This window comes from Petromyzon marinus, chromosome 52 (assembly GCF_048934315.1).
Source record: "Petromyzon marinus isolate PM22_M1 ecotype Great Lakes invasive population chromosome 52, UKy_Petmar_22M1.pri1.0, whole genome shotgun sequence".
Classification (NCBI taxonomy): domain Eukaryota; kingdom Metazoa; phylum Chordata; class Hyperoartia; order Petromyzontiformes; family Petromyzontidae; genus Petromyzon; species Petromyzon marinus.
Window position 1 is genome coordinate 3,591,443 of NC_133718.1, and position 26,981 is coordinate 3,618,423.

The window sequence follows — 26,981 nt, forward strand, 5'->3', positions numbered from 1 at the left end:
CATAAAATAGAACCTCCCCCCCCAACCCCTCCCCCGACGCTTCAACACAAATCAAGAAGCGTCAGGGCTGCGTAATATCTGGGCACCTACATCGATCACCGTGTGAACTCCCAGCTGCTCAGAGTTAACCGGTAACACCTGGGTCTGTCCTATGACCTCCTGCCAACGAGCCTTCTTCGGCACTTGATTTTGACCTTAAAAGTGCAGCGAGCCTCTACTGTTTGGTTCTTTCGGTAAAGGCACGTAGAAATAAATTAAATCAAAATAGAATACGACGTTTCGATTGCAACACAAGCAGCCATCATGAATGACAAAACAAACATCGTAAACTTGGAAATCTAATGCAACACAACACAGAGAGTTGGCCAAGAACAACATATTCGCCACTAAGTGGCAGTGACGTCACCACGACGCTTGTGCCAGGCTATGTGCACCTTGAGGCCACGTGAAGTGTCGAATGCCCGCTGGCAGGAGGTCACGGGGCAGACCCAGGTGCCACTGGTCGACTGACTGAGATGACCGAGATGACTGGCTGATGCACCACCTGTGCCCCCTACTGTGTCAACTGTTGGCCAACACCACAGTCAACACCCCACCTGGTTGATTATCTTCTTCCAAAGATTGCTAAATTTGAGAGAGAGACAAAACATAGACACGGAGACATACAGACAGACACACAAGTTGTGTTGCATTATATTTCCAAGTTTACTGTGTTTGTTTTCTCATTCATTTGTACCTGATGATGGTTGCTTGTGTTTCAATCGAAACGTCGTATTCTATTATTATTTAAATTATTTCTACGTGACTTTACCGAAAGAGTTTAGATTTGAAGCTTGCGTGACTGCAAGGATTCATACTCTTTGGTTTTATTCGGTAAAGTCACGTAGGTAGCTTGCGTTGCCTCCGAAACGTCGTGTTTTAATTGTTTATTTTGTTTTCATTAGTTTTTCCTACGTGACTTTACCGAATAAAACCAAAGAGTATTTACCGAAAGAACCAAAGAGTAATTCGTGCAGTCACGAAAGCTCCGAATCTAGTTTGCACCTCGCCTGATGCGAGTTCCGTGGTGACATCGCCACAACTTAGTGGCGAGTGGTGGTTGTGTTGCTGGCGAGTGGGGTGGTGGCGAGTGGGGTGGTGGTGAGCAGTGCGCCTCGGGGTTGTCATTGTCTGGTGAGTAGTTTCAGGTGAGTGGTGTGAGCATTGATGATGCTCACGATGATGAGGGGAGATACGAATTGCTTTATCCGTTGGGCAATGTTGCATTGGGCATGCGACTCGAATGCTGAGCACATACGGCCCAGGCGCGCTGGGAGCAAAATTAGATCGCTTAATTATTCATGCGGGCCTTTGCAAATTTAAAACCTGAAGGAAAAAGTGAGCGGGCTATGACGTCTCTTAAGAAAAAATCACTGAAACACAGCAATCCGGTGTGTGTACGTATGTACCTCTTTGTGTGTGTGTATGCATGCGTGTATGGAGGGAGCGGTGGCGCAGTGGTTAGCGCACTGCCGCTACGGAAAAATCCCGGCGACGCGAGTTCGATTCCCGCTCACGACCAACACCAGTGACGAAGATCTGAACCGGTTCTCGACCTCCCCTAGGTCGACTCAGCCTCAAATTAATACTAAGCAAACATAGCCACGAGGAAGACAAAGGCGGCCGGGCGTGGTGCTGGCCACCCACCCACACGTGTGCCGTGCTGACCTTCATTGGTGCTCGCTAACGGCACTTGCCCCAACAATCTGTTGAAGCTATACGGGGGACCTTTGTTGTATATTTGCGCGTCTTTGTGTGCGCGCATTCCGCGTACATCGTGACTACACATTGCACACGCATTATGTATACACGGTAATGTCCACATTATTGACGTCTTGTCTTCACTGTGGTGATTGCGGTTAGCGGGCCGTGCCGCACAGACGTTACTTTCATGGCCAATTCATCATCGGCTCGGCACGCACGAGTGTGGCACACGAGTGTGATGCACGAGTGTGACGCACGAGTGTGACGCACGAATGTGGCACGAGTGTGATACACGAGTGTGGCACGAATGTGGCACGAGTGTGATACACGAGTGTGGCACGAGTGTGACGCACGAATGTGGCACGAGTGTGGCACGAGTGTGGCACGAATGTGGCACAAGTGTGATACACGAGTGTGACACACGAGTGTGGCACAAGTGTGATACACGAGTGTAATACGCGAGTGTGATACGCGAGTGTGATACACGAGTGTAATACACGAGTGTGATACGCGAGTGTGATACACGAGTGTGGCATGAATGTGGCACGAGTGTAATACACGAGTGTGGCACGAATGTGGCACGAGTGTGGCACGAATGTGGCACGAGTGTGGCACGAGTGTGGCACGAATGTGGCACGAGTGTGACATGAGTGTGACGCACGAGTGTGACACACGAGTGTGACACGAGTGTGATACACGAGTGTGGCACTAATGTGGCACGAGTGTGATACACGAGTGTGATACACGAGTGTGATACACGAGTGTGATACACGAGTGTGACAAGAGTGTGGCACGAGTGTGGCACGAGTGTGGCACGAATGTGGCACAAGTGTGATACACGAGTGTGGCACACGAGTGTGACACACGAGTGTAATACACGAGTGTGATACGCGAGTGTGATACACGAGTGTGGCATGAATGTGGCACACGAGTGTGATACACGAGTGTGATACACGAGTGTGATACACGAGTGTGATACACGAGTGTGATACGGTGGAGGTACGGACAGTGACATTGGCGCGCTCTTGAGGGGGGACACAGAGGTCGCTTGCTCGTCATCGAGTTATTTTTTTTTCTCTCATCTAAAGGAACACCGCCTCTATGATTTAAGGGATCTTAACACACAACAAAGATGCCCCCTATAAACATCACAGGCTGTTTGGGGCAAGTGCTGCTCGCGAGTAGTACCTAGGAACGCCGGCACGGCGCACGAGGTGGTGGGTGACCAGCACCACGCCCGGCCGCCTTTGTCTCCCTCGCGGCGCCGTTTACACACAGCACCGGGTGAGGCTGAGTCGACCTAGGGGAGGTCCATGACCGATTCAGAAAATCGTCACCGGTAGCAGGGCCGGATTAATGGACGGGGCTTGAGGGGCTACAGCCCAGGGGCCTCCGCCAGCTGGAGGGGCCCCTCCACAGATTAAGTGTTGTGGTTTTCACACCTGATGATGATTGATTGTGTTGCAGTCGAAACGTCGTGAGAATTTTATTGTTTTATATTTTTATTATTTTATTCTTGCTGTGGTTTTCACACCTGATGATGATTGCTTGTGTTGCAGTCGGAACGTCGTGAGAATTTTATTGTTTTATAGTTTTATTGTTTTATTCTTGCTGTGGTTTTCACACCTGATGATGATTGCTTGTGTTGCAGTCGGAACGTCGTGAGAATTTTATTGTTTTATATTTTTATTGTTTTATTCTTGCTGTGGTTTTCACACCTGATGATGATTGCTTGTGTTGCAGTCGGAACGTCGTGAGAATTTCATTGTTTTATATTTTTATTATTCTATTGTTTCCCTTCTGCGTGACTTTGCCGAAAGAACCAAGAATATGAATCCCTGCAGTCACGAAAGCTTTAAATAAAATTTTAAGTAAAAAGTTATTTCATTCGTGAATTCTGAATTTTATTTGTTGTTAGCCTTGTAAAAAATAAATTAAAATTTTCTTTAGCTTTGCTTTCCCTTTGAAAATACTACTGGGGGCCTCACAATACCTGTAGCCCCAGGGGCCTATAAATCTTAATCCGGCCTTGACCGGGAATCGAACTCGGGTCGTAACGCAGTGCGCTTCACCCACCCGCGTTGACCAGCGTGGTGAAGTATGGTCAAATCGCTTCTCAATTAATCTAGCCTGTCACGTGACTGGGTCGCACTCAAGCCCCTCTCCCTCACTTCGCCCCGCCCTCACTTCGCCACGCCCCCGGTCCGCCACGCCCCGCTCATCAAACGCTCGCGAGACTCCGCGACGTCGCGAGACTTCACCTCAACCTCCAACGCGCCCTCTCCCCCGTAGCAAAGACAAAAGATCTCCGTATAGCCTGTAAAAGACTGTTGGGGCAAGTGGTGCTGTTAGCGAGCACCTATTAAGGCCATTACCACGCCCGACCGCCTTCGTCTTCCCCGGTCGCGATCTTGTTACACACCGCACCAGGTACTCATTCGAGGCTGAGTCGACATAGGGGAGGCCCAGGACCCGGGTCGCCGGGTTCGTAGCGCAGCGCGCTAACGGCTGCGCCACCGCTCCCCACCGCAGCCCCCACTCACCCACGTGTTTCCCCCCCCCCTTCATCCGACTCTCGCGAGACTTTCCCCCCCGCCCCACACTCTCGCACCTTCCCCCACCCCTCCACACCACGTGATGCAGCGCTCGAAACCCACGTGACCACGCGACGAGACTGCTACGTTCGTCTGAATGAAGGCTCAATAATCGCGACTAATCGATCGATTTCTCCATCGATATCTCGGCGGCGAGGTGCGAAGCGAAGGGGGTCAGTGCGCGAATGGCAACGCGTGGGATGAGAGCGGCGCCGCTTGTGTTTTTAACTTCACGAGCGAGGGAAGCCTGAGGAAGGCCTCATCTGCCTAGGCCTTGGCTCTGTGTTCACGGGGTTAGCTTGCGATGTCGATGTCTGTGTTTCCGTACGCACCCTCGCGCGATTTTTGTGAATTTTATCAAAAGCGCGTGACGTTTGAGAGGGTTCCTTTTTTAAACGGAATAAAAATGTTGGAAGATAGCTTTGGCTGGCCAACTTTTTAGATTTCCCTGCCTGGCTTAAGCGGAGCAGCTCGTATCGGCCCTTGCCATTGGACCGTGGAGACCATGTGACGGGCGATCCGGCCAATCGCGGCCGTCGATACTGATGGCGGCGCGCATGTGTGTTGGGAAATGTAATATTGCCGTCCGCGGTCGTTAAATCGAGCACTCAAATGTTGTGAGCTGATGGGCTCAGGCCGGTCACCAAAGACTTAACATAGAGACCTATAGACTCGCATAGAACACCCTAGACTTGACAGTAAACCGGGTTCTTGTCGTGAGAGGGGGCCTTACTTTGCCCGGTCAATCAAGCGTAGAGAGCCGTTGACTTGTACCGTAAAGAGGCTCGGATTTGAGCGGTGAATACATCTGATTCTCAAAATGTCGTGAACTCATTAATTGTTCCAGTACGGTCACTTGTGACACACTCGCTTTATTGCGAGGGTATTGACCCATTACCCATCGTTTAACGATTTTGGCAATACACACGGTAATTGGTTCCAGATTGGGTGTGGTACCAGAGACACCACGCTAGTCCCCATGGCCAATTGAGCATTTCAGAATATTTATACTGGATGATCCGATGAGCTATAGCGATATTTTTCACATGTCCAGTTATAAAAAAAATATGTTACGAGCATATACTTCCAAACGTGCCTTTTTACAGTAGAACAGAATCCAAATAAAAGATAAACACCAATTTGTGGCTATGGAACTTAATTTCTGGAGGCCAACATACTGTACTGTAAGGTTTGTTTACCGCTAAACACCTGTTCGGAAAAGATATCCCTGCTATCCGTTCTGTGGATCCCCATGCCCTGTTCATTCAAGATATTCCTTACCACGTCAGCCTCATAAATGACTGCCTCTGTAAATCTACCCACTCTTTGCACCGCCGCTTGAGATGCGGTTGTATCAACACGATATATAATTCTGAAATATTTACTTGTCCAACAATAGGACCGAGCATTTGCCACTTGTCGCTGCGGTTCGCGGTTTAATCCCATTGGCTGCCCTGGTTAATAATGTGGGTACGTAAGTACGCTACGCGTCGTCTGCTTAACCGTGGACGTAACAAATCCCGTGACATTCGAAAACAAGGGTGGGCCGTGTGGGCCCGCGTTACGATCCAAATTTAAATAATAACTTGATAATTGTTTATATAGCACCATCACCGCCAACTGACGGACGATACCTCGTTTGTGAAACGGTGTCTTCATGGTTACCTTCCACGATATGAATCGTGCTAAAGCAAAACGTGCTGAATTAATATTGCAGATTTCAGTCGAGTTAATGACCCAGAATTCACCGTTTCACTATCGTCACCAACTGGATGTTGTCAGTCGTGTCCTCGTCACTCTTCTGTCGTTACTACCATGGTTACTCATCACTTGTTGATTTCTCCACCCGTGTTGAGGACTCGGTCTTCCAGACGTGTTTGTCTCCACCCACGCTGTGTTCAACCACCACACCGCAGGTCACCGCAGTTCTCTTTCCTCCCTTGAACTGCTCCTCGTTGGAATTCCCTCCCCTCGTCTCCTTGCCCCAAGTGTTGTGTGACGTTGCTCGATTCAAGCAATGCATTTACTCTTTCATCTGTTGCACCATCAGTAAGTAGTCCTGTTTATTGCTTGCTGCAAAGCAATGTTGGGCCTGTAATAAGCGACCATGATTTACAAACAATAACAAATACAATCTTTTATCACCACAGCAGTGCCAATTGCAGTTTTTGGAGATGGCGCTCACAAAAAAGGATGTGGAGGAGCTAAAACCGTGGGTGGAGAAGACGGTGAAGAAGGTGCTGGGCTTCACGGAGCCCACAGTCGTCACCGCCGCCCTCAACTGCGTGGGCAAGGGCATGGACCGCGGCAAGACGGAAGGTGACGATGGTGGACCGGCCTGCGCCATCCTCTGTTGGCCAGGGATTGCGTTTGCGAGCAAAGACTGTTTTGTTTTGTAAACTCTCCTTTGCCGTGGCAAACGTGTCATGACACGTAATGCGCAATGCAGGTGTTGTGCCCCAAGGGGGGGGAGGAGTGAATGTAAAGTAAAGCTTAGTCTCAGGGAGCAAACAACCACAGAAGTAACGAGAAGCAATGAAAAGGAAGTGGTACACTATGGAATCGAATCCCGACCCCGAATTGTGACGATTAAGTCCCCTTTGGAGGTAAATCACTCCACGTGCTTTTGTAACAAACATTTTCTTCATCAATCGGTGTACATTCTTAAGCTCACGGAGCGTGTACCCTCGTGTGTGTGGAAAATGAAGTAATTTCCTTCATATATGTTGTATGCAATGGGTTCGCATGTTCAGTGCAGCTGTTAAGATTGCCCTACATTTAGTATAAATTAAGACTAAAATAGAGTTTAGGACAAATACAATCATGATTCATGACATTTCTTTGAATCAACCAGGCAGGTGTGAACCATTTACAAGTCCAGGTGTATTTACAGACAGTGGCAGCTCATCATTAGGGGCCGGTGGGGCCAGGCCCTGCAAGTGAAGAAAAAACCGTGACAATACTTAATCTGCTCATTATACAGATTTTAAACTGTGTACATCTCTTTCGCACCCCTTTTAAACCCTGCTCCTCCTCTCTCCTCTACAGTTGTCTGTCGCTGCATCAATTCTCCTGTAATTTGCTCACATCACATGTGATGGTGGCCCAAGACAAGGGGACCACAATGCACTTCTTCAGGAAATACTGATGGGGTTTTTTTTTTTAATCAATATGCACAAAGCTGCTTATTGTTGTTTGAAACGTATGGTTTTCCAGCCTGCACTATTATTCAGTTATGATGAGTTTGTATCGTCATTAGGAGGTTTGATCAGCCACACCAAGATATATTACCCACCGGCCACCACTGGGATTTGGCTTTTGATTGTAGAGGGCACCGCATGAGTGAGTATCGTCTCTGATTTCTTGCTGCCCCTCTGCCCCCCCCCACACCACGCCCCTTTTTCTCTCCGCAGAGCAACTGAAGGCTTTCCTGGACGAGTCGACGTCTAGGTTTGTGGAGAAGCTGTTCGATGCTGTTGAGGAGGTGAAAAACTACAAGTTTTCCAAGGCCACCATGGAGAAGAATCGCAAAAGAGAGCTGAAAGTGAGTTTCTACACCCGCCACGTTCATTTTGCCCACATCCGTTGTGTGTGTGTGCATATGCCTCGTAAATTGTGAAGGCAAGTTTGAGGTCGTTTTCAGCGATCGTGTTGTTTTAAAAAGAAGAGTGGTCGTACGGCTGAGCTTGTGCAGCAGAGACCCTGGGTTCGAATCCAGGCACCTGTGAATAAACCTGGTTCTCTGAAGTGCGGCGAGTTTATGGTCTCAGTCCGGTTGCCAAACTGAACAAAAAAATCCATCGCAAATTAAATTCGATTCGGAACCGAAATTGCATTTAATTACCTATTTTATGGAAAGTTACCCGTGCAAAAAACTACCTGCAATCACAGCAGCGCACAACACATTTTGCACTATTGTGTTCAATTTCACTCTTAATTTTGCTTGGGTTGACAATGGCTTTGAATCCAAGACTGGTCTAACCTCAGGCAAAGGGAGAGAGGCAAGGAAGAAATTTGTGTAGGGATGGAGGGAGCAGCAAGTTCACACCACGTCTCCCGGTTGAGCTCTTCTTGAACGTGGTTGCTTTAACCATCGCCTGCCTACCGTTTAACCTGAGGTGGAGGAGGAGGGCGGGTGTGAGGGTGTGAGGGAATGGGGGAGGGATGGAAGGGGAGGAAGGGAGGGGTAAGGCAAAGGAGTGGGTGCTGCGAGCGAAGGAGCGAGCATGGTGCACGTGCGAGGCACCAGCGAGGGAGTAAAGGAGGAACAGGCGTCGCTCTCCGCCCGCAGGACGTGTTTGGGGACGACCCGGACACCCCCAGGGAGGCCGCGCCGGTACCGGCGCCAGCCGCCAAGCGCAAGCGCGTGCCGCGGTTTGCCGAGGACGAGCCCTCGGTGGACGGAGATGGGGACGGGGTGATGCCGGCGCCCCCGGCCGAGCCCAGCATGCTCACCAAGACCCAGGTGGGTGTGCACCGCATTGGGTGGGGGGTGACGTGGGAGGGCGGTGCGACCGTGGAGTTTGCTGCAGCGTTCCCCTCCGTTGTGCGCCACAGCCCCACCGCTGCCCATAGCGGGTTCTCCCAACCTTTCTGGACCACCAGCGTGGCACTGCCAACCCCCAACATCTGTCCGTGGACCGCCGCCCACCTATATATGTTTTTCAATTACGCCAACACCAAATCGTAGTATCTGTAATAGTTCCGCGAACCACTTCACAAGACCGCAGGTTGGGAACTACCGGTCTATAGCCGACAACATAGCTGCCATACATGGTGGTGGCAAGTATGAGCACTGTCGAGGCTCGGGCCTGCTTGGTATTTGGAGATCAAACGAGATTCTATTTCGGATTCATGCAGTACCCTTTCCAGGGCGCTTTAAAATACAAGCCGATGGTGGACAGTGAGGTAGGTGACGGAATGGATGGAGGGACAGGGGCTGGGAATGGAGCTGATGTTGCTGGGGTGGTAGGTAAGGCAGAATAAGGTGGAATGTCATGGTGAGTGAGGGTGTCTGATGGGTGGAACGTGGATGAGAGCCAGTGGGGTATGGGGCACATGCGTGAAGTGGTAAAATGGGCATGGATGAGGGTAAGTGAAGGGTGGTAGGGGCAGAGGTCTGGTGGCCGGATAGTTGAGCTGATGGAGGAGCACAGTGTAGGGCTGGAGGAGAGATGTGGTTAGGTGCACATGGCAAGGGAGACATCGGAGCCGGGTCAGGAATTAGGGTCGTTGGAGGAAGAAGACTGGGGGACTGGGAGTAGGTTAGATACGGGGGAAGGAACCCTTAGGGGTGGAGGCAGTGGAAGAGAAATAGCAGTCGAGAAGAGAAAGGACCTGAGGGTCGAGCGAAAGGTGGAAAGCGAGGGTGAGAGTCTGGTGTGGAGGGAGCGTTTGTTCCAGTGCAACAGGGCAAGAAGAGAGAAAGACTGAAAGCGAGACTGGGCGCAGGGAGGTGATATAACAGTGAGAAAACAGGGAATATTGAGATTGAACGGACTTATAAAGAAATGAGAGGAGCGGTAGGGACAGGACTGTGAAAAGCTTTGAATACTTGGGTGAGGAATTTAAAAAGACAGCGGTGATAGGAAGCCAGTGAAGTTGTTGAAGGAGAGGAGAGCAGTGACATGTATATGGAAGGTTGAGTACAGACCGTGCAGCTGCACTTTGGATGTATTGGAGCGGGATGAAGGCGTAAGCCGGGAGACCGACCTGGAGTGAGTTGCAGTAATCCAGACGAGTGAAGACAAGCGAGTGTACGAGGAGTTTAGCAGCAGTGGTAGTGATGAGTGGGCGGATTTTGCTGATGTCGTACAGATGATAACGGCATGTGCGAGTGGTGTTGGCAATGTGGGTAGCGAAGGAGAGAGTGGAATCGAAGGGAACACCGAGAGTTAGGGTGGTAGAGTTTGGCAAGAGGCTAAGGGGGGGGGGGGGGGAAAGAAATGGAGGGTGCAGGGGGGGAGCGGGGAGCGGGGAGCGAGAGGGTGGAAAGAAAAGCACCGAGGTTTTGGAAGGATTTAGGGAAAGGATATTTTCGGTTAATCCACGCTTGCATGGTTGTCAGGCAGGATGAGATGCGGAGGGAAATATCGGGGGGGGAATCATCTGAAGGAGAAGAAAATTTGAGTCATCGGCAAAGAGGTGATACGAGATATCGAAGAAAGAATAGACTAGGGGAGATGTGTATACGAAGAACAGAAGGGGACCATGTACAGAGCCCTGGGGAACACCAACCGTGACGGGGGTGGTGGAGGAAGAGCAGTGGTTGAAAGAGACGGTCAGGTAGGAACGGATCCAAGAAAGAGGGATGTCAGAGATGTCGAGTTTGGAGAGAGTGGATAGGAGGATAGAGTGGTCGAGGGTGTCGAAGGCAGAAGACGGATCGAGAGGGATAAGGACGGATGATAGACCGGAGTGATGCGAGTTGGCCAGGTGGTTGTGGATGTTGAAGGAGGGCGGTTTCAGTGGAATGGAGAGGGCGGAACACAGACTGGTGGAGGGGATACAGCGAGTGGGAAGAGATGTAGGATGAGAGGCGCGTTGTGCACTAAGCGTTCAAGGAGTTTGGAGAAATAAGAAAGCAAGGAAATAGGGTGACAGTGTGCAGGGACAGAAGGATCTGGAGAAGGTTTCTTTTTTTTAGAAGCGGTAAGATGATGGAGCTGGGGAAGATACCGGAGGAGAGGGAAGAGTCAAAGAGAGCCAAGCGGAATTAATTGTGGGGAGAATGGACGGAAGAAGGGAAGGCGGAAGGGCATCGAGGGAGGAAAATGTGGGGCGGGTTTTGGAGATGATGGTAGACAGCTCCAGAACTGAAACGGCGGAGAAAGCATTTAAGGAATAAGTAGTACAGTGGGACGGGGGGGGGGGGGTGTCAGTCGGTGCAGGGATACCGGGAGGTTGCGCAGTGAGCAAGGAGGAGCGGATGTGGGTGATCTAAGTCGTGAAGTAGTTGGAGAGGACCGCATGAGTGGGGGCGGCAGAGGAAGTTGCAGGTGCAGTAGAAGACGGATGGAGCAGAGAGTTTAGGGTATTGAAGAGTAGAGCAGGGTGTGGAGATAGGGAGGGAATGAGGGAAAGAAAAGATGATTGGCGAGAAGCCTCCAGGGCAGAAGTGCAATTTGATAGTAGGGAATTATACGAGGAACGTGAGTCATGGGTTGGTGAAGTCCTCCAGATGCGCTCTGCTTTGTGCACGAGCCGGCGCTGCGACTTGAGCGTTGGTGATAACCAAGGACATGGGGGGGCGGGGCGTTGCGGAGGGTGGAAGGGGAGCATTGGTGCAAACGCATCCAAAGAGGAAGAAAGTACCGAATTTAGGACTGATGAGGCAGTGTCGGGGCGCATGGAGGAGAATCGGAGATTGGTGGAAGCGATAAGGAAACCACGGAAAGAAGCACGCAGTGGTCAAGGGAGCGTAGATTGAGGGGAAGGTGGGGGGAGGGAACTAGTATTGTCACAGTCATTAGTAAGTGATCGGACGGAGGGCATGGTGGGTCAACTAAGGGAATATGAGGCTGAGCAACCGGAAATGAAGATGAGATCGAGTGTGCTGCCCGAGCAATGAGTTTGGGAAGAGGGGATAAGCTGCGGGTGGAAGGAGCCAGTAATCGACAGTAGAGTAGCATCGGTGGATGGGGATGTTAGATGAAGGTTAAAGTAGCCCAGTAGGATTAATGGAGAAGAGGTTGGAAAGAGAGTTGATGGGAGACAGTCGAGATCATTGAAGAAAGAGGAGCAGGGACCCGGAGGACGGTAAATGATGAGGAAGGAAATTGAGTGGGGTAAAGAGATAAAAGAGGAAAATTTAAATTCGAAAGAGGAAAAGGTGGGGAGTGAATCGGATCGGTTCTAGGGGAGCCAGGAGGAGGGGATGAGCAGCCCAACGCTGCCACGACAATTGCCAGAGGGGGACGAGGTTAATGGACAAATTGGGTCGGAGGAGTGGATAACGCGGTGGGGGGTAGTGGTGTTCAGTGGAGAGATCCGAGCTTCTGTTAATGCGAGGGCGTGGAGGTTTTTTTGAGAGGAAAGCATCGAGGGTGGATGCGGGCTTATTGCAAACGGAGCGCGAGTTCCATAGGCCAAGGCGGATGGGGTTGATTTGTGGAGGTGTTGGAGGCCTGGGGACGGGGGCGGAGCGGTTGTTCGCGGGTGCAGGGAGATGGGAAGGGGATGTGAGCCACTTGACGATGGTGATGATGGCGTGAATGAGGTGATACGGCAGTGAAAGACGGATATGGTGGGGGGGAAGCTTGGGGGAGAGGGGATTTGGGGGGTGCGGCAATGAGTGAGGGCGGTTTAAGCACGAGATGGGCCGTACGGTGTCCCAATTGCGTTGTTCGGCCCCTGCCGACCCGACAGCCCCTACGGCGAGGGCCACGTCGATGGCCTCGCAGGAGGCCAAGGTAACGGAGCAGGTCACATGTGGGAAGCACCAGTGGCAGTGGCTGGCAGCGGAGCCCCAGGAGCAAAGCTTCTGGTGTAGGTCGGTGGGCCAGGGTGTGGGTGGCCAGGGCACATATCAGGTGATTTTGTCATAGGTTACATATGTATATATGTTTAGATGTACTATTGTAAGTTATGTATATTTATCTCTGCGTGTACGTGTCACTATATGTCATGGGGGGGGGAGGGGCGGTGGTGCTATAAACCCGGCGACACGAGTTAGATTCCCTCTCACGGCAAATAACTGATGAATATTTGAACGGATCATGGGGCTCCCCTAGGTCGACCCCGCCTCAAATACCAAATGTACTCAAATGAGTACAAAGGTTGGTCAGGCATTGTGCTGATCACCCACCGCCTCATGTACCGTGCCAGCCTTCATCGGTGCTCACTAACAGCACTTGCCCTCGCAGTCTATGAAGGCGATACGAGGGATCTTTGTTTTTGTCGCTATGTATGTATGAGTCTGTATATCTGTGTGTGTGTGTGCTGCTGCTCTGTGAACCTTGCGACCCGAGTTCCACATGCGTGTTCGTGTGTATTTATGTATTGTGTGTGCGTGCCGTACCACCCAACAGATCAAGCAGATGATGGAGGCGGCGACGAGACAGATCGAGGAGCGCAAGAAGCAGCTGAGCTTCATGTCCACGGCAGGAGGGCCGCAGGGAGGGGGGCAGCACCAGCAGCAGCAGCACCAGCAGCACCAGCAGCAGCAGCAGCACCAGCAGCAGCAGCAGCACCAGCAGCACCAGCAGCACCAGCAGCCGGCGCCTGCACCACGCCCCAGCGTCCAGGCAAGTTGCGGCACAACCACCGCACAGCGCCGACACAAAACGGCCGCTGCTTCTCTACACTTCGCTTGACTGTGCTTCCGTTTGGTTTGTCTCTCTTTAAATCACTTTGGGGATTTCTTCGCATTATTTTGCTTCTCTGTGGTTCATGCGATTTTTTTTTGCTTATCTGTTTCTTCTTTGCTGCTTCCTGACAATGGGGGCAGCAGACAATGAAGGGGGGGGAGGGGGGGGTTGGAGCAGCAGTGGAGAATGAGCGACCTCCCACTGAGTGAAGGTTTGCCGAGGGGTTCGACGCAAAGCCCTCGGTTGCTGGAGCGAAAAACTTTGACTCCGAAAAAAAACGCTGCCTCTGAAAAAGATTGCGGCCAATTATATTCGGGTTTCAAGGCTGGGGAGGGGTTTGGGTAAGGGAAAAATAAAAGTGCAGCCCTGCAGTTACTTGCTCATGCCACTGCTGGTGGAAGGATCTGCACTCCAGGTAGCTCTAGAGGAGCCGCTCTAGGAACGTCAGAAACTTGCCCGTTGTTTCGGCTGCTGTGCCGGGAGGTTCAACTGGCGTCCTCTGTATTGCAAGTCTGGTGTGCTGACCATGATACCATAGCAGCATCCTAGGTATGGGTGTGTAATTAGCCACGGCATGGTGGAACCACGACAGGCAATAACACGCATCGTCTTCATTTTCTAGTCTCCGCAGGGCGGTGGTGGCAACAGCGGTGGCAACAACACCATCACCACCGCGAGCAGTGGGGCCAGCGGCGGTGGTGGCGGTATCAGCAGCGGCGGGGGAGGCCTCCAATCGGGCACGCCGCCCGCTCACCTCTTCACCTTCATGGGCAGCACCATCGCGCCGTCGCAGGCCGCCACCTTCATGAACGACGCCATCGAGAAGGCGCGCAAGGCGGCCGAGCTGCAGGCGCGCATCCAGGCGCAGCTGGGGCAGCTGGCGTCGCGCGGGGGAGGACTCGGGGGCGCTGGACTCGGGGGCGCCGACCTTGGCGGCGGGGCCAACGCCGCGGCCAGCGCCGCCGCCGCCGCCCTGGGGATCGGCGGGCCCGGGCTGGGCATTGGAGCCGGCGCCAGCGGGGTTTCGGCGCTGGGCATGGCGCTGGGGATGTTCCCCGGCATGGGGTTGGGGTTCAATCTCGGGGGCGCGGGGTTGGGAATGGGCGTCGGGTTGCCCCCTGGGCTTAGCCTGGCCGCGTTCCAGTGAGTACCGTTTGTGTGTGGTGTGCGTGTGTGTGTGTGGACTACGGTGGGGAGCGGTAGTGTAGCGGTTAGCGCGTCGCGCTACCAACCTGGCAATCTGAGTTTGATTCCCGCCCACGGCCAACACCAGTGGCGATTTATCTGAACCGGTCCCGGTCCTCTCCTAGGTCGACTCAGCCTCAAATGAGTACCTGGTGTGATGTGAAAACGTTGCCACTGGGGAGAAAAAAGGCGGTCTGGCGGCTGGCCATCCACCCCCATCATGTGCCGTCCCGGCCTTCATAGGTGCTCGCTAACAGAACTTGCCCCAACAGTCTGTTAAGGCTACACGGGGGATCATTGTCTTTGTGGACTACAGTTGGCACAGTCGGGGCCACAGGTGGTGCATCTGACGGTCATCTCAGTCGGTTAACCCATGGCACCTGGGTCTGTCCCGTGACCTGCCAGCGAGCCTTCGACACTTCACGTGGCCTTCAAGTGCACATCGCCTGGCACAATTGCCGCGGTGACATTGTTGGACTACTGTTGTGACACGTGTGGCTAGTTTGCGTTAGGTGTGTAACGACGCAGAGAATGACAGATTTTTTTTTTTTACAGATTGCAGCGAAATATTGTGTGTGTTGTGTAGGTGTTGGCATTTCACGGTTGTGATATGGTTGGGACATTTGCGTACGTGTGTAATGGTGCATAGATTGAGATAGATTTCTATGGGTTCCAGTGAGTATCATGTGCACGTGTGTAGTTTAGGTGTTAGCAGTTTTTGATAAAAAAAAAATTAGCTGAGCATTCGAATGATTGCAATGTGATATCATGCGAGGAGCTGTGAATTTCCGTCGCATTTGATTGCCCGATAAATGCAAATCCTCATCCTAAAATCCTTGTGGTTATCATAATCATCTCATCTCGCATAGACTATTGTATTGTCTTACTCCCTGACGTGGCTAAGAAGGTGCTGATCAATTTGCAGCATGTTCAGAATGCGGCTGCGAGGGTGTTAACCACAACACCTTCACATCATATGACTCCCGTTTTGGCCTCGCTGCACTAGCTTCTAGTTTCACATAGAATACAGTGTATAATCCTATTAACTTACAAAGCAGTGAATCATCTTACCCCAGCCTACATCATTGGCATGCTACACCCATGTCCATAAAGTATTTAAGCTTTCGTGACTGCATAAAATAACTCATTGTTTTTTTTCGGTAAAGTCACGTATGTAGAAATACAATAAAATTATATTAAAACAAAAAATACACGGAGGTAAATACAACAAAAAGATGAGAGACGAGAATTCAAGAAACCTGAAAAACATTGTGAAGCACATCCAGTCAGGCCAACAACACAGTTAGACACTTCCTGGCAGACCACGAATTTCAGAAGAGTGTTAAATTTCGTGTTCAACCTTTGGATTGCACATACCAGCATAGATAGAATGAAAAATACGAGGTACACGGTCAGTAGAAATACATATACAAGTCCACCAAGAGGTAAGGAGGGAGGAAAGATGGACAGGGAGGCAGAGAGAGGGGGGGGCCGGAGGGATGAACAGAAGCTTAAATAGGAAATACGGTTGGGGGGAGGGGCCATTCGTGACTTTACCGAAAAAAACAATGAGTACACCCATGTCCCCTCAAGATCTGGAGATGCAGATCTTCTCTGCATTCCCAGGTCGAAGATTCGGCCTGTGGGTGACCGAGATTTTTCCCGTGTAGCTCCCAGGCAATGGAACGCTCTTCCATCAGATATCAGGGGTTTCCGAGTATGTGAACATTTAAAAAATGCGCCTTAAAACCTATTTATACATTTCCTGCTTATTAGAATTAGTTCATTTAGTAATGATTCTTAAAATGTATATTTATTTTATTGTCATGCTGAGTGTCTGCTGCTGCTGTCTCCTGTACAGTGCTTTCAAATGCTTGTTGAAAAGCGCTATGTGAATGTAATTATTATCATCATCACCACCATCACTTAATCATCATCATTGTTGTCGACGTAATTTTAGCCAGCACGGTTTTCCCCATCATCCTGGTCTGAATCGTTGACTGTACAGCAGTCGTCATTGTCACCCTGTATATTATCTAATCCATGCGTACCAAGCTGCGGCCTACGCAAATGCTAGAAGCCCCCCTTGAACCTCGATATATTAACTACCTCGCATGGTATACAGGAGGCGTGGGTTCGATCCCAAACCTGGGGCCTGTATATTTGGAGTTTGCATTTTCTCCCCGTAGTCGCGTGAATTATTTTGCGGGTCCACCGATTTTTCCATCCACATTTAGTATCAATGTGCGTGTAGAATATTTGGCTGCTATAAAGTTCCACACGATGATAAGCCACTTCGTTGAGCTATCGTATGTGTGGCCAGGTCAGGTCAGGTCGCTGGTTCAGCAGTTCCACTGCTGGATAAAAAAAAATTCCGCCCGAGGACGACCGCTTGTGTCGCGATTGAAACGTCGCGATATATTATTTATTTTGTTTTATTTTTCTACCTACGTGACTTTACCGAAAGAGTTACATAGCTCAGTGGGCCTCACCTGGTAAAATAAAAATAGTTTTGTTTTCAGCTTAATCTTATTCACTCCGACCACAACTCCCCCCCCGCTCCCCACCCCCAACTCCGTCCGCCAGGATGGGCGGGATCGCCGAACAGCTGGCCGGCAAGGACGCGGCCACCGCAGCGGCAGCCGCCGGCGGCGCGGCCCCCGGCGCGGTCCCCGGCGCCCGTCCGGCCCCTCTGATCCTGGACGACCAGGGCCGCACGGTGGACGCGGCGGGGCGCGCCGTGGAGCTCACGCACCGTATGCCCACGCTGAAGGCGAACATCCGCGCCGTGCGGCGCCAGCAGTTCAAGCAGCAGCTGAAGGAGAGGCCCACGGAGGACGTGGAGGCGCAGCACTTCTACGACCCGCGCGTGCCCGCTGAGGTGGCCTCGCGCCCGCGACGCCACTTCCGCTTCCACGATAAGGGCCGCTTCGAGAAGATCGCGCAGCGCATACGGTGCAAGGTGAGGGAGGGGAGGGGCGGGCGGCGTTGGTTGTGAAACTGCCGGGCGGAGTAACCATACGAGAGGGAGTGTTTGCAGTCATGAAGTAAAGTAAATTTGAGTAAATACTGAAACGTTTTACGTCCACTAACCCACAAGACAAGTGCGCTGCTTACCACGCGACAGTTTTTAGAACGTTGCTTTTTTTTCTTGTAGGGTTAATCGATCGCATGGTCGGCCTTGAGCGAGAAAGTAACTTTGTCCATTATTGATCCATTGGATGTTCTCGTACAGGTTTCATTTAATTTTAACAAGTCAAATGTGATGATCCAACTTAGAGTGCTATGGCAGGGCTCCTTAAAGTCTTGTTTTCTCACGAACAGAATCTTAAATCTCTTGTGGGGTGGCTCCGGTACACAGAGCCTAAGTGTTTTAACTACAAGAGCGGCTGTTTCCCGGTAGGCGCAATTGGAGAAGCTGCAGTCGGAGATTGCGCAAGCCGCCAAGAAGACGGGCATCCAGTCGGCCACCAAGCTAGCGCTCATCGCGCCCAAGAAGGAGCAGCAGGACGACGAGGTCCCTGAGGTGGAGTGGTGGGACTACTACATCCTGCCGTCGTCCTACGACCAGTACGTCACGCGTCTGGGGCGCAAGCGTGCGACCACGCTGCTCGCGATCGAGCGGAGAGTTTTGGGAAGTTCAAACCACGGTTTGGGGTGGTGGTGGTGGTGGTGGTGGTGCTGGGGGGGGGGGGGTGATTGACTGCAGCCATCGCTCATTGTCGGTCGGTCGATGAAATTAATCACCCACTTTGCCGCGTTACGGTTACAAAATATGTGACGGTGACGGTCGCAGTGATTACGCGGGAGTGATACCGTGTCGTTATGTCCGTCGAGCGACTTTCCTGTGCCGTAGGAAAACGACACAAGTAACTTCGTGGATTTACGTGGCGTCTAAATGCGACCGCATCTTACGATGGACGTACAGAAGCAGCAGGAATATTTCTGAGAGACAGCCAAGCAGTAGTCTCGTGGGTCTCTGTTTGAGTCGGTATGATACAATGTGGCTTTACACAGCATCTGAATTCCCACCGCACATACGGACGCTGTACACAAACAGTGGGCGTCCGCGTTTGAGATAAAGTGGCAGTCGGTCACTGAGGAGAGAGAAGGACGGTGGTTGAGGGAAGCTATTTTACACGCACGCCGGTCTGGCCGTGCATTCGTCAAGATGTTATCGTCCTCGCCTGGCATACAGGAGGTCGTGGGTTCGGTCCTGACCCTAACGCCTGCTGTAGATTTGAAGTTTGCATGTTCTCTCTCTCTCTGCGGTCGCGTGGATTTTTCCATGGATCCTCCAGTTTTTCCCTCCACATTTAGAATCGACACGCGTTTAATAGAGTATTAGGCTGCTCTAAATCTCCGCGTGATAAGCCACTTTTTCGAGCTATCATTTGCGGCCAGGACGCTTATTGAAAAAAAAAAAAAGAGCTGTCTAGCTCAGTGGGCCTTACCTGGTATAATTAAAAAAAAATCAGTTTTCAGTTGTAGGCTTCCTGTGCGTGTAACGAAGCTCGCTGTCTCTTTCCCGCTCCGTCTGTGCACATCTCCCCAGCGACTCCGACGTGCACCTGGAGCTGGAGAAGGGTCAGCTCGACGGCATCACCAACCTCGTGGAGCATCCCGCGCAGATAAACAGCCCCAGCGCGGACACCGAAATTGGTAGGGTGCACCCGTGACAGCAGCCGTGATACACCGTCGCATGTGTACGTACATATGCTGAACTTATATTTTTACAGTTGCCGATGCTTCGGGCAAAAAGCACGTGCCATATATGTCTGTATGTTGAGCTTCTTTCATAATGTACGTGAATGACCGTGCTAATCGGAGATCACTGTTGTGACGTGTCTGGGTTCAGTGAATGAATTGTCTATACAGTAAAACCTTGGATTGCGAGCATAATTCGGTCCGGAAACGTGTTTGTAATCCAAAGCACTCGTATATCAAAGCACTCGTTTATCAGTTGTGATCACGTGACGCTCGGCAGATAAAGCGTATACGTACACTACTCGTATTGCAGACCTCGCTCGTTTATCAAATTAATGTTTATTTAAAATGTTTGCTTGTCTTGCAAAACACTCGCAGACCAAGTTACTCGCAATCCAAGGTTTTACTGTATATTAATGCAAAATGTTTGCTCCCTCACCCCTGCCTGTGTTCTAGATGCACCGTAGTGACTCATATGTGTCGAGTGAATGAATCACGAGTGCGTGAATGAACGATGCACGTTCCACTCGTGCGCCTGTGTTCTACATTCACCGTTGTGCGACACCTTTGTGTTCGGTGAATGAATGAATGCACGAGTGATGCGTGTACAATTCCACCCCCCGTGTGCGTGTCCCCTACCCCCACCCCAGCCGTGGAGAGCGACAAGCCGGTGACGCTGGGAATCTACCTGACCAAGAAGGAGCGCAAGAAGCTGCGCCGTCAGACCCGCAGGGAGGCTCAGAAGGAGCTGCAGGAGAAGATTCGCCTGGGTCTGGCTCCCCCGCCCGAACCCAAAGGTACCTGGGGCCCTCGCAGTAAATCCCCGTCAACCTGGGAGCCGTTGTACGCAGGGCGATTAGTTTACGGACGGGCGTTGTTTGATTAGGCCGTCGCCACGCCGGTCGGTGGCCGTGCGTTCGCGAAGCGGGGGAGCGTTGGCGTAGCGGTTAGCTCGCCGGGCCACGAAGCCAACGCCACGAGTTGCATTCCCGCTCACGGCCACCACCGGTGACGATTATCTGAACCGGTCCCAGGCCTCCCCTAGGTCGACTCAGCCTCAAGTGACTACCTGGTGCTGTGTGTAAACATCGCCACTGGGGTGCTGGCCACCCACCCCCTCGTGTACTGTTCCGGCCTTCATAGGTGCTCGCTAATAGCACTTGTCCCAACAGTCTGTTAGGGCTATACAGGGGGTCTTTGTCTTTGTTGGTGAAGTGGTGGGGCCCCCGGACATCACTCGCTTGCCTTTGTTCTTAACCGTGGCTGGGAATCTACCTCCATGTTAGTAGCACGGTGCGCTAATGACTGCGCCACTGCTCCCTAAGTAAAATCTAAATCTTATGGCTTGAAAGTGGCTAAATGAGCATTGAGGCATTGCTGCTAACCTATTTACAGCACTGAGGCAGTGGTGGACATTCCACAATAATATGGTGGGAGCAAGTCTCTCCGTATAGGACAACTACTAGTTTAACACGTAGGCTTTCGCGACCAATATCCATAATACAGGTTTTTTTGGGTGAGATCGTGTAAATATATAAATGTGTCGTTCAACCCTCCACCACCCGACAGCCAATTAGTACGCTAGTTGTAATTAATGGGGAAACGTCGTACTCAGATTGTAAATGTTGTGGTTTTGCTATCCAACACACCGGTGTGCTGTACTAGTAGCGAATTTGCACGTTCTGTTTACGTGAAAAACCTTACTAATTGGCTGTGTCGGGTGGTGGCGGGTTTAACGACACATTTATATATTTACGGGATCTAACCCAAAAAACCTGTTTTATGGAGGACAACTACTATTGACTTCCGCACAAATCTGTACTTAGTTTATTGAGCCCAGAAGGATGATGGGCCGAGTCCACCCCCAACCGGAATGTGAACTCTCCACCTTACGATTGCGAGCTGTTGGCGCCTGCCAATCAGTAGAATAATAAAAAAATATATCAATGAAAGTAGAACAAGGATTGTTATTGTCGAGCATTATAGTTGTGATGATTGCTATTCGTCATGTTCGAAGTTATTGCGACGGTTGTCGCTGTGGTTCTAGTCGCCACCGCCATGGCGGTTGTTGTCATCATTGTCGTCGTTGTTGTTGCTGTGTCATACCTGCAATCGTCCGTTCCTCCTGATTGTCGCACTCAGTGAGGATCTCGAACCTCATGCGCGTGCTGGGCACGGAGGCCGTGCAGGACCCCACCAAAGTGGAGGCTCACGTGCGGGCACAGATGGCCAAGCGGCTCAGGTGAGCCTCACGTGCGGCTCTTTAACAAAAAAAACAAACGCACAAACATCCCCCGTGTTGCACCTCCGATTAGCACGGTTGGCTGTGTGATGTGCGAAAGAAGTTCAGCATACATATATACAAGAGGATGTTCGGGCAAGTGAATTTGAAACCTGGGCCACTCGCGCGACTACCGCAGTCAGCGGTGGCTACTCCATCGAGCTCTGCGACCCAACGGGCTGCCTGATCTAACCCCAGTAAACTAATGCAGCATAGACAAAGATCACCCTTGTAGCCTCAGCAGACGCTTGGGGTAATTGCTGTTAGTGAGTTGCATCTATGGAAGCCGGCACTGCAGACGACGGGGGTGGATGGCCAGCAGCACACCCGGCCGCCTTTGTCTCCCCAGTGGCAATTGAGGCGTAGTCGGCCTAGGGGAGGTCCCAGGGTTAGTTTCGATAATCGTCACTGGTGTTGGCCGTGAGCAGGATTCGAACTCGGGTTGCCAGGTTCGTAGCACAGGTCTTTAATCACGCACACGTCTGCTCTGTAGGCACACATGTACAAAATCAGAATCTTTATTTACACTGGATGAATCCGATGAGCTATGAAGCTCTTTGTCACAGATGTCCATGCACAGCTCTGTACACACATCTACAGCTCTTTACATGCATACTCATGTCTACATGCACATCTGTAGTCATTTAAATACACAATCATATGTACCTTTATACGAACACGCATATCTAAAGCTTTTTACATGCACACTCTCCTATAACTATAGCTTTGTACAAACACACTGCAGAATTTTTCATGCACATATCTACAGCTCTCTCTGCACACATACGCACGTGTGCAGCTTTCTCCACGCACATCAATACCCGCTATTCACCACTAAGTAACGGTAACATCACCACGGCGCCTGTTGCAGGCCAGGTGCACTTTGAGGCCACGTGAAGTTGTAGAAGGCTCGCTGACAGGTCACCGGACGGAGCCCCAGATGCAATGGTTTTACCGACTGAGATGACTGGCAGATGCACCGGCTGTGCATCTCCTGTGCCAACGCGCACGCACGCACACACACACACACATCTCTATCTCCGTACAAACAAGCGCGTGGACCTTGGGCGCAATAGTTTTCAACGCTTCCGTAAAGGCCGGCCGGGTAGAAATGCATGCGGACGGGCGGACGGAATTGACGCCGAGTGATCGCGCGCCGCTCTGCTTAGGGCCCACGAGGAGGCGAACGCGGCGCGGAAGCTGCCGGTGGAGCAGCGCAGGGAGAAGAAGATCAAGAAGCTGAAGGAGGACACGACCAGTGGCGTGCACATCTCCGTCTACAGGTGGTGGCTGGGTTTCTTTTAAAAAAAAAAAAAGTATAATATGTTTATTGCAACAACATGTGGGCCCGGCAAACCACACCGGGGAGATTCCAACAACAGTATACAGGAAACAATCTGCAAGCATCCATTGCGGTGCGGCGGGACCGGTATCGTCTGGGTTTAAAAAATAATAATTATTTTTATTTGTACGAGGAATCGAGGTGGTTTACGGGGGCGAGATAACAAGGCCGGATATGGCATCTGCGATAGGCCGAGGTGTAAACGTGGAAGTGCAGAATCTAAACTCTGTTCCACTGCACAACCGAGCCGGGCTCAGCAGGCGCCGAGGTTGTTTTGTCCCCCACTGCGGAAGCCGAGTCGTGGAGTGGCGCTGACGGCACGCTCCGGCGAACGCGTCCGAGACGTTTGTGGGTGACGCGGTGACGCTGTGACCTCGCATATTTACCGGCACCCCCGGCGACACGCACAGTGGGAGCTCGCTCGTTCGTTCTTGCCAGGGCAACGGAGCCAGGTTCAGAGGCGGCTTCTCGCGAGGCCATCGTAGCTAGGTCAGGTTGATTCCAGCTTGGGCTCGTTCAAATCGGTAGTGGGAGAAACCAGCCGTACCGTGAGGATCCCCTCGTGCTGGCTCGGCTCGGAATATCCCATTGGAAAAAAGGGATAGGTGTGACGCTTATACACCGCTGTGGCGAGATGTTAACTCCCTCGCCTGGTACGTAGGAGGTCATGGGTTCGATCCCCACCCTGGCGCCTGTAAATGGAGTTAGCATGTCTCTCCCCGTAGCCGTGTGGGTTTTTCTCCGGGTCCTTTGGTTTTTCCCTCCCAACAATTCGAATTAACGTCACGCTTTTAGAGTATTTGGCTGCTATAAATTTACACATGATAGCCACTTGATTGCGCTATCATTTGTGGCCTGGTCGCCTCTGAAAAAGAGCTAGATATCTCAGTGGGCCTTACCTGGTCAAATAAAATTAGTTTAGTTTTTTAGTGTTGCGGAGGATGGTTGCCTCTCAGGCCACACTGGATGGAGGGACTGAGGACACTGAACAGGCAGTGGTGCTGTGGCTTGCTTCTGCGGAGTACGCTCGAGGAAGGTGCAAGTGCCGCATCTATAAACTATTATAAATTTACCAGGTAAGGCCCATCTGAGGACGGAGCCAGCCCCGCTGAGGTTATTTTTATTGAGGATTTTCTTATGCAGGTTTGATTCCCCGTCCATGGTTTAATGGGGGGTCTCAAGTTGAGCGAGTTCATGGTCATCATCATCATCATCGCTCACCGCTGAATTTATCCACAGCCAACATCAGTTGAATATGATGTCTGAACCGGTCTTGGTCCCCACTCCCTCCTTCACGAGCCTGCACTCATCAACCTGCCGAAGTATAGCCAAACAGACCCCGTGACACGGCATAGGGAGACGTTCATCCAACGGTGGATCTTTAAAAGACTCTGGATGAGTATCATCATCCGTCAGCCTTGATTAATCCGCCGGCGGATGAAGGCCTCCATAAGCCTTCGCCATCCCTCGCAGCCGTTCGACGCAACAATCCATCCCGCTCGCGCACACGAGCCGATCTCATCGCAGCATCTCCATCAGTAATATTCGCGACCATTTTACTTCCCCTCGCACAGGATCCGTGACCTGACGAACCCGTCGAAGAAGTTCAAGATCGAGACGAACGCGAACCAGTTGTTCCTCACCGGAGGCGTGGTCTTGCACAAGGACGTCAACGTGGTGGTCGTCGAAGGGGGTAAATGATGCCTACCCCTCTCGCACGATCACCAGCACGCTGTGTGAACGCGGGGAGCCTGGAGACCGTGGCGTATGTCGTCTCCGGCTGTGAAGTGCGTCAGGGCGTGCCGGGCCGACTGGTCGCCCTGCACGTGCTGGAGGAGGGTGTCGCGTGGCTCCGTGGCTACGTGGGCTGACGACGTCCACTCGCAGAACATTCAAATGATGCCACAATATGTATCTAGATTTGGAGTTTTCGTGACTGTGGGGATCCATACTCTTTGGTTCTTTCGGTAAAGTCACGTGGGGATAAAATAAATTAAATCACGACGATTCGATTGCAACACAAGCAATCGTCATCAGGTGGGGAAAACCACAGCAAGGAAAATGTTCCCACTTCAGCAAAAAAAACATTTTTCTTGCTGTGGTTTTCACACCTGATGATGATTGCTTGTGTTGCAATCGAAACATCGTGATTTATTTAATACCTACGTGACTTTACCGAAAGAACCAAAGAGTATAGAGTACTGCATATGTAGTGTATATATGTGTTTCTAGCGCATCTGGTTTGCTCTCACTGTGCGATTGTCACGTGTAAAAGCTATTTAATAAATGAATAACGGCACACCCGATTAGGTCGCGCTTTCCGCGCCGTCTCAGGTGACGTAGTAAAGCGGTGCAGACGGCAGCGTTTTCGTTTTCATTAATTTGGACCACCCCCCCCCCCCCCCCCCCCCCCCGGGGATCCTGGGCTCATTTCCGCCGGCGGTTTCTGGGCTCGTCGTAAATAGCTCGCGCCGCGCGAGATTTTATTTTCTTTAAAACGACCGCCACGGCGGGGTTTATTTTTAATGCGAGTTGTCAGGCGAGCTTCTTTCGACGACACAAATGAGCTCTTCACCCGTGACTCACGTTGGGGGGGGGGGGGGGCGGGTGAACGGAGGTCGGCGCTGATCAGTCGCTTGAGCGGTAAAAACATTTCGCCTTGCTTCCGTGGCTTGAAAAAAAAATCAACATTTTCAGAGGAGGATGGTTGTAAGATTTTTTCAGATTTATTCTGTCATCGTGAGAAAGAAGGTACGCTCTGTCTTGGGACAGCTTGGATGGCTTCTATTTATATACACGTTATTTTACACCTCCGTAAAACAAATGTTCTTTGTGCGCTTTTTTTCTGCCTCGCAAGCGATATGTTATACGCCGGCCGTCTGCCAGAGAAGGAGTAACGTCTCTAAAATTACGATAGCTTGCGCACACAGCACACGACCGTCGCCCGACACTCCACGTAAAAGTTTACTGGTCTGCACAAGTATTCGGCGCTGACGTAGTTTATTTTTAAGCACCCCCGTTTGTTTGATTTTAAGTCAATTTCGCAAACCACTCAACTGAAAACTGATTTAAAGACGGGACCTTGAAAGGAGCAGATGCTTGAGTAGGCGATTTAAATGTGCCGGGTAATTTCCGCTGTGTTATGGGATTTTGTGTGTGCAAGTTGATGGCGCATTTCAGTAACTTCAGGAATGTAAGGGTTTTATAGATTGTCCACAAGGGACATCTGAAAGAACACTGGAAATTGGTCTCCGGGAATTGATAAATAATTACCTGCCAACGAGTAGAGAGAAGTACTTAAACCTCTGTTGTGCCGCATTTGAAACTCGTATGGCACGGTCATTGGGAAGCTCAGTGGTGTACCTGACAGCGTATATGGGAACGGTGGCGCGGTAGTTGGCGCACTTCACTACGAACCCGGCCGCCTGAGTTCGATTCCCGGCCACGGTTATAACGCGAGTGCCGAGCGATATCTGGTTCCCTGCTTGAACCTCACTCTCGCCAAACCGCGATCGCCAGAATGATGAAGTATGGTCGAAACAATCCCTGTGACCGACGTGACGTGGGGAAGCCTTAATCTGCCAGTGGATTGACAACAGGCTGAAAGTGAAAGTTGAACAAGACAAATGGACGCGTGATCTCAGCCCCACCCAACCGTACCTTTAGGTTGTGCCACCCTTAATAGGTGCTCGCTAACCGCACTTGCCGTACCAAGCTAACAGGGGCTGTGCTTGTCGTCTGCGGGAGTAGATATATTAACGAGTGCGCGCCAGTTGCCATTCATCACTCGCGTGTTTGTTTGTTTGTGTTTTTTTGTTTGT

General features: G+C 51.3%; 1 protein-coding gene across 5 annotated transcripts in view; it reads left to right on the top strand.

Moving 5' to 3' along the window:
- Positions 1 to 3,998: 3,998 nt before the first annotated feature.
- Positions 3,999 to 26,981, top strand: part of PRPF3 (pre-mRNA processing factor 3) — a 30,522-nt gene continuing 7,539 nt past the window's right edge. The window contains exons 1-13 of one of the 5 annotated variants that reach the window (XM_032973816.2): positions 3,999 to 4,173; positions 6,488 to 6,656; positions 7,751 to 7,881; positions 8,629 to 8,802; positions 13,367 to 13,582; positions 14,268 to 14,788; positions 17,417 to 17,792; positions 18,234 to 18,400; positions 19,386 to 19,492; positions 20,188 to 20,334; positions 21,680 to 21,779; positions 22,988 to 23,101; positions 24,735 to 24,853. In XM_032973816.2, coding sequence (XP_032829707.2) covers positions 6,512 to 6,656; positions 7,751 to 7,881; positions 8,629 to 8,802; positions 13,367 to 13,582; positions 14,268 to 14,788; positions 17,417 to 17,792; positions 18,234 to 18,400; positions 19,386 to 19,492; positions 20,188 to 20,334; positions 21,680 to 21,779; positions 22,988 to 23,101; positions 24,735 to 24,853 — 2,317 coding nt within the window. In that variant the 5' untranslated portion in view covers positions 3,999 to 4,173; positions 6,488 to 6,511. Of the gene's footprint in view, positions 4,174 to 4,339; positions 4,511 to 6,487; positions 6,657 to 7,750; positions 7,882 to 8,628; positions 8,803 to 13,366; positions 13,583 to 14,267; positions 14,789 to 17,416; positions 17,793 to 18,233; positions 18,401 to 19,385; positions 19,493 to 20,187; positions 20,335 to 21,679; positions 21,780 to 22,987; positions 23,102 to 24,734; positions 24,854 to 26,981 lie in introns of those variants that run through there. The other 4 variants (XM_032973811.2, XM_032973812.2, XM_032973814.2 and 1 more) reach the window with 4 other exon arrangements.